The sequence below is a fragment of the Alternaria atra genome, assembly GCF_907166805.1.
Source record: "Alternaria atra isolate CS162 genome assembly, contig: 28, whole genome shotgun sequence".
Taxonomy (NCBI): domain Eukaryota; kingdom Fungi; phylum Ascomycota; class Dothideomycetes; order Pleosporales; family Pleosporaceae; genus Alternaria; species Alternaria atra.
Window position 1 is genome coordinate 2,402,779 of NW_025091326.1, and position 6,098 is coordinate 2,408,876.

At 49.8% G+C, this 6,098-nt stretch overlaps 2 protein-coding genes across 2 annotated transcripts; both read right to left on the minus strand.

The window, feature by feature from the left end:
* Positions 1 to 417: 417 nt before the first annotated feature.
* On the minus strand, positions 418 to 744 carry ALTATR162_LOCUS7833 (uncharacterized protein; the record flags this gene model as incomplete). Its single annotated transcript, XM_043315462.1, has 1 exon — positions 418 to 744. One exon carries the CDS (start codon positions 742 to 744, stop codon positions 418 to 420), a length of 327 nt encoding a protein of 108 aa, XP_043171397.1.
* An 87-nt stretch (positions 745 to 831) lies between these two features.
* Positions 832 to 5,233, minus strand: ALTATR162_LOCUS7834 (uncharacterized protein; the record flags this gene model as incomplete). The annotated part of the gene is made up of 7 exons (XM_043315463.1): positions 832 to 1,154; positions 4,245 to 4,312; positions 4,370 to 4,450; positions 4,508 to 4,624; positions 4,679 to 4,869; positions 4,928 to 5,032; positions 5,084 to 5,233. The coding sequence occupies 7 exons, from the start codon at positions 5,231 to 5,233 to the stop codon at positions 832 to 834; spliced, it is 1,035 nt and encodes a 344-aa protein (XP_043171398.1).
* Between the last annotated feature and the right edge of the window lie 865 nt (positions 5,234 to 6,098).

The window sequence follows — 6,098 nt, forward strand, 5'->3', positions numbered from 1 at the left end:
TATTTCGGACTTCATGGTAAACACGGCCCAGGAGAGTGACCAGCACGTCTCCCGGTTTTTGGCACACGATCTCATAGTTGATACCCCATTTTTCAATCCATCGAGGTCCCACGATGACGTTGTGGTGTCGCACAAACTGCGAACATCTTCTTGAGCCTAGGAACTGGTCTCTAATGCAGCGCTCGAGCTTCTCAACACTGCTTCGGCGAACGATGATCTAGTGCTTTTCGGCGCCTGCCAGCAGCAGGTTCGCAGACTCCGTGTTGCCGTCCTCGATGTGCAACGTTGCGGGGGTATTGGGTTCGCAGCTAACGTACCAGTACGGACGGTTAACGCCGGCGATCTCGGGCCAGCGATTGCACTGCGGGCCAGCGTTGAGTAGATTATTGATGCTGTGCTCAGACAAGGGTTTGCTGATCAGGTATCGAACGCGGTCGGGGGGCTTGCTATCCACTCCTCGAACTCTTCCTTGAACTGCTGGGATACACCAGCTGCGCTGAACCCATCCACGTCGCAGAGGTCGAGCGAGATATCTGCGGCTACCTGCGCGTGTAGACAGTCGGCGTCTCCTTGAGCAAGTGCAAAGCCTTTGATCTCGTCCCGGCCTAATGCCTGGGCGCCGCGTAGGAGTTGTGTGAGTTCTGAAGTATCCCAGTGATGCCGCACTTGCAGAATGAGATATCCACGCTTGTCGACATCGTGGCATTGTAGTGTCTTCCGCGCCCGTTGGATAGTGGCAACCATGTTCTTCCTAAGCTGTGAAAGCCGGTATAGGAAACGCAGATTCGAACCCTCTATTCTACGCTCCGACATTCGCCGCTCTGTCGGAACCTAGCCGGCGACATGCCCTTGGCTGGGTAACGCTGAGCCATCCTGCTCGTGTGTCTCCCACTCTTGTGTCTCCGCTTCGCGTTCCTCTGGTTCGTGTCCCTCCGGTTCGTGTCCTTCCGTTTCGTGCGTCTCTTGTCTTTCGAGATTTGCGATGTGTCCATCCAGTTCCTTGGCAATCGCCTTTAGTTTCGCCAGAAAATCTGATTTGGAAGTCGACCGCTTCGAGGATGTGCTTCTCGGCCTAGGCCTACCGTGAGCGCGTTCGTCGTGGCCTTCTGCCGATTTGACCTCTTCGAGTTGCCGGAGAAGCTGTTTGGCAGCCGCTATTAGCGTGTCAGTGGATTCGTATTCAGAAGGATGTCGCGCTACCATCGCAAAACAGGAGGCGTGAACCCTGATGTTCTGTACCGCGACGTAATTACTTAGGCACATACACGAACGCGTCGTGAGCGCACGGGCCGTAAAAGCTGACAGTGCCTTTGTGCTTCGTGCGCAAGCTCGGCACTTGCTCCTGCCGACGGCTCACGTGCGAAATCAGAGGATCAGCCGTAACTTCAATGACTTTGCGTAGATGTAACACTTCTGCACAAGACAGCATACCAACTTTCATGAACGTCTAGATAATAGCAGATCCTGTGATCTTGTCTCTGAATTGGCCTGAGCATTATAACTATCGAAGTTATTTTCCTTTTGTTGCTCTTGATGTATGCACGCGGTGCTTGGCCTTACAGATGTCTGTTGTACATAGACTAGACAGGGCACACTAGCGGATATGTCTACTGTCACATCAAGAGCCATCACTAGATCTTTTCCTCTTGACACCTCTAAGTATCGATAACACGACTGGAGTGCTTGATAGTACAGCCTTGCGCAGATCCACTAATAGCCTGTGCTCATCTGCATCGCCGACGGTTCGTAGACCACCGGTAGACCCCGCCAATTTTCTTTGAATCCAGTATTGCGCCAGCCGCACCACAGCATGCTCTGATCTGCGGCGCCAAGATGTGTTCCCTTGTAGCATGTTGTGCGTCTCCTGCACAGCATTCTCTTCCTGATCCGTCCGAAGGTCGGAGATACCGCCATTCTCAGAGACCACATTACGCTCGGCTTCGGCTTCGACTCCAATGGCGTGGTAGCTACTGCTTTGACTTATGAACACAAGTGCTTCTGCGACAGCAGCATTGGCTTGGCACAGCTCCCGAACGTGTGGTATGAACGATTGAGGTGGTACTTCGCGGAGGGTCTGTAGCGCGGCCCTGATAGTTGAGATATCTTCTGCCATATCAACCAAACAGGAGCAGGATATCTCTGCTACTGTATGCGTACTGCATGTGTTCGAGAAAGAACCAAATGCTAGAGAAGGCCCATATATCATCGAAACCTAAGACTAGCTACAGAATCGTGAGGCATTAACAAGATGAAGCACGTCTGAAATACCGCCCTTGACCTGATGGATTTAAACCCGTACAGCCCAGAAGGCCACCTCGGATCGCCCATGTTTTGGCGCAAACAAGATCGAACATGTGTCTCGTTATATCCATTAGCCACATTCATAAACCTCACAATTTGGGACAGTATTCCCCACCTCTTTCACGACGCGATCGTGCCCGAGCGCTCCGACATCAGGTCATCTGTCATATTAGTAGCTGGGTCGAGCAGCTGTTACGAACCACAGCCACGGGCTTCATCATTGGGTACTGTGAAACAGGAACTGTGCCACTAAGCGCCAGGCCACCCGAAGGAAGTACGCGTCACGTGGCTGATAGTTACGCCAAGGGCTAGCGATAGTCCTGCGCGCGGCTATCAACACTACCGATAGTCGCGCTCGCGACTATCACAACTATCACCCTCAGTATATAGCATTAGGCAATGAGCTCTTACAGCTCATTGTGTTCAACTTCGATTTAAGTTCAATCTAAGGATTAACTACTTGATTCTCAACCCCCCTCGTACTATTACATCGATCCACCAATCGTGCTAGTACAACCTTCTCGTCCATCGTCGCCCTCTCATTCCCCGAGAACCAACCCTAGATCATCTTCGGGCGATCTCCACAGCAGCTTGCTACGAAACCCATGCCATCCTCCGCACCGCCACCGTATCATCAATGACGGTTCCTCCTAGGTGTGAGTAACTAAAATATAGGTGTGTCTTTCCTGCAGCATGACTTTTCTGGGTGTTGTCTTCTTTATTGTATCCATCGTTATACCCCTTCGTCCCTTCGCTTGGACTAACATTTATCGACAACAGACAGAAGGACACTGTGCCATTCGCCACAGTACTCGATGCGTTAAGATTAATGGATTTATTCAGAATGAGTCCAATCGTACGGTATTGGTAAAGGGCCGAGGTTAAGCGGCACAGCAAAGTATGGGTTTCCAATAGAAAATCAATTTTGAACATTTTATCCGACAAACCTCGCTACGTGAGGCTTCTATTTCGATGATCTCACTGTCACCCATACCCTAGGCCGCTGACTCCATCTCGTACAACTAATATGCCACGTGCATACGTGGTTTCGCCAGCAGTTCGTTCACCAGGTTTGTGGCGCACAGTCAGCAAAGAATGACATGAAGCCCAGACTGAATTAGGTTGAAGAAGCTGGAAAGTAAGTGGGGTACGCGCTTTTTCCCAAAGACTGCTCCTGCCAGCTATTATGCTAGCGAGTTCGAGGAAAGTGACCGAGTCCCCTTCTGGCCAAAGCTTGATCAATAGCTGGAGATCTCGCCCCAATAAAGGAGAATTTAGCCCATTTCCTGACAATCTTTTGATGTGGCTCGACCCGCGAACTGACTCGTTTCGCGCACGGACACGGTATGCCAACTTCTTGTATTTAGTGGGTCGTGGAAATGAAGGACTTAAACGATTGAGTAGTTATAAAGGAGGGGAGCTATTTATATGAGTGGTAGGAGAGAGCAAGGAATTTGATAACAAATACTGTATCAAACATGCCTTCTCAGTTCCTGCGACTGCCACATCTCGCCTCGTCTTCCTCTACACAGGTGCTATTTTGCAAGATTGTCTTAGTGATCTTAATCCCGGTTCCCAGGATACTTTCCTCGCTCTCCGAGTGCCGCAGCTGAGTGGACGGCTTCAGAGCTTTCACCCTAGTGTCATTTTGCTCATACAACATCACCCAATCTTCTCCCCTCCCGTTGTATGGCGCATTTGCACTGCCCCATACCGTGTGGTCTTTTGGCGTTCGCTCCGGTACCGAGTTCCCGTCCAGGTTAAAGATGCGTCGAAACAAAGGCCGAAGGGTAGCGACGCAGCCTACAATCATTCCTACGCCGTTCTCAGCATATCCCCAAATCAATACATCAGAGATACCAACTGGAAGCCAAAGTTAGCATGCGCACTCTCGAATTTCAAGGAAACTGGTACGGGCTGGTACTTTGGCTGGATATACTTACAAAGAAAATCGGTTGAATGGGTCAGATTGACCGTATAAACGAGACGGATACAAGCAGACAAACTTGCTCTACAATAGCACATTAGCATTCATCGCTAAGGCGACGTCAAAGATAGGTCCACTTACAGAGCACCAAGGCTGAGAATAACACCCACAGAGAGCTTGGCATTACGGTTGAGCTGGACGTTCCAGAGAAGTGGAATCGGCCTAAATGATCAACAATTGGAACAGGGCGCAGTATGGCTCTATCTGGGTAAGACTTACAGTATAGCACAGAACCAGTCCGTAGTAATGTTCACCACCGTGGTAGCATAATATATATCCGCAAGTACTTTAGCAGGGTTACAGCTACCGCCCGGGATAGAAGTGTTCCATGCGTATCTTCGGGGGCATCGTTAGCCAGAAAACGACAAGACCCATATCTAGGGCACTTACTGGACAGGGCTGCAATGGAAGATGATATAGAACAACGCGATGAAGTTCATGACTGTAAACATGGCAGAGACCGCATACAGACTGTGTATATACTTCTTTTTTCCCGATGCAATGCGCACTAGCATAAAAGAAATGCTCAATTTGATGGGAATGATGGCAGCGCAGTAGAAAACCTCGAAGAAAAAGAAGAACTACGCAAGTCAGATTCCGCTTGGCGTGTGTCGTATCTAAGTACTTTGCTTTACATACCTTGAGACCTTCGGTCTTCTGTTCTGCAGACAACCTGAACTCATGAACTCCAACCCCTTTAAAAGAGCCTCCAAGGCATGACACAGTTAACGCAGTAAACGGAATCTATACCGTTAGCTCACTTAATGGCGTACACTCACGTAGAAGCCCACTTACAGTTGCGACCGTCATACACCAGTCATCCATGCCCCATGCCCTGTTCCGGATTCTTGTATATACGCGCATTCCAAAAACCACATATGCGATAGCCGCTAGGGTGGTTACTGTTGCGGTGACTTCGGGTGCCTTATCACCAAAATAAGTCATTTCGAAGTTTGCCAGATCGCGGCGCCGTCGAAATGAAAAAGAGACACTAAGACTTGGTGTAAGATGGGACGCACGAAGCGATCAGTAGGTGGCAAATGGGCAGCACAACGACTACGTCTAAGAGAGCGGAACTGTGAAGCAGAAAGACATTCGACTGAGAGCGGAGAGAGCCAAATATAAGCACAGAGGAGGGGCAATATCAATTATACTACTAGCCTGTGTGGCTGGTGATAGTATCATATAGCTATGGTCCTATACGGTGGACCCCTCCCAGAAGTATGAAGATCGACAAACCAGATACCCGAATCTTTATGACAGACGATTACTTCGATTGGCTGTGTAACCCTCGTGCAAAGGGTTTGATTGACTCGAAGGTATATAATATGGGCCCTGGAGCTTGAGCCTCAGATTTTTCCGCTCCTAAAAACTCTGGGGAGGGACTATAGTAAGTCTCCCGAGAGGATCGTCGATTCCTCGGGTTAGAAGAAGAAGAAGGAAGGCCTTCTAGACCCATATAACTTGTCTGCATGTAGGCAGTGGCGTCAAACCGAAGCTCGTTAACTCTTCTCTCGTTGCGTTCGTCCTTGTCACGACAGGGCTGGCCAAGAGAAGACCTTTGTTCGAATAATGCTTCATCTGCACAAGCCTAACCCGTGTTCGCGTTGAAGGGTGGCTAACTGGGAAGACCCGCGGATGTCAGACAAGACAGCGGCTGAGCGTGCACTAGTCAAGGACTAGCGTGCTCTCCTTAAATCTGGCCAATAAGAAACGAACATAACCGAGAGACGGGATAAGAGACCACGCTCGTACTACAAACGTTCCACTTTTGTCTTCCATAGACGGGTAGCAAAAGTCGGCGGCGGTT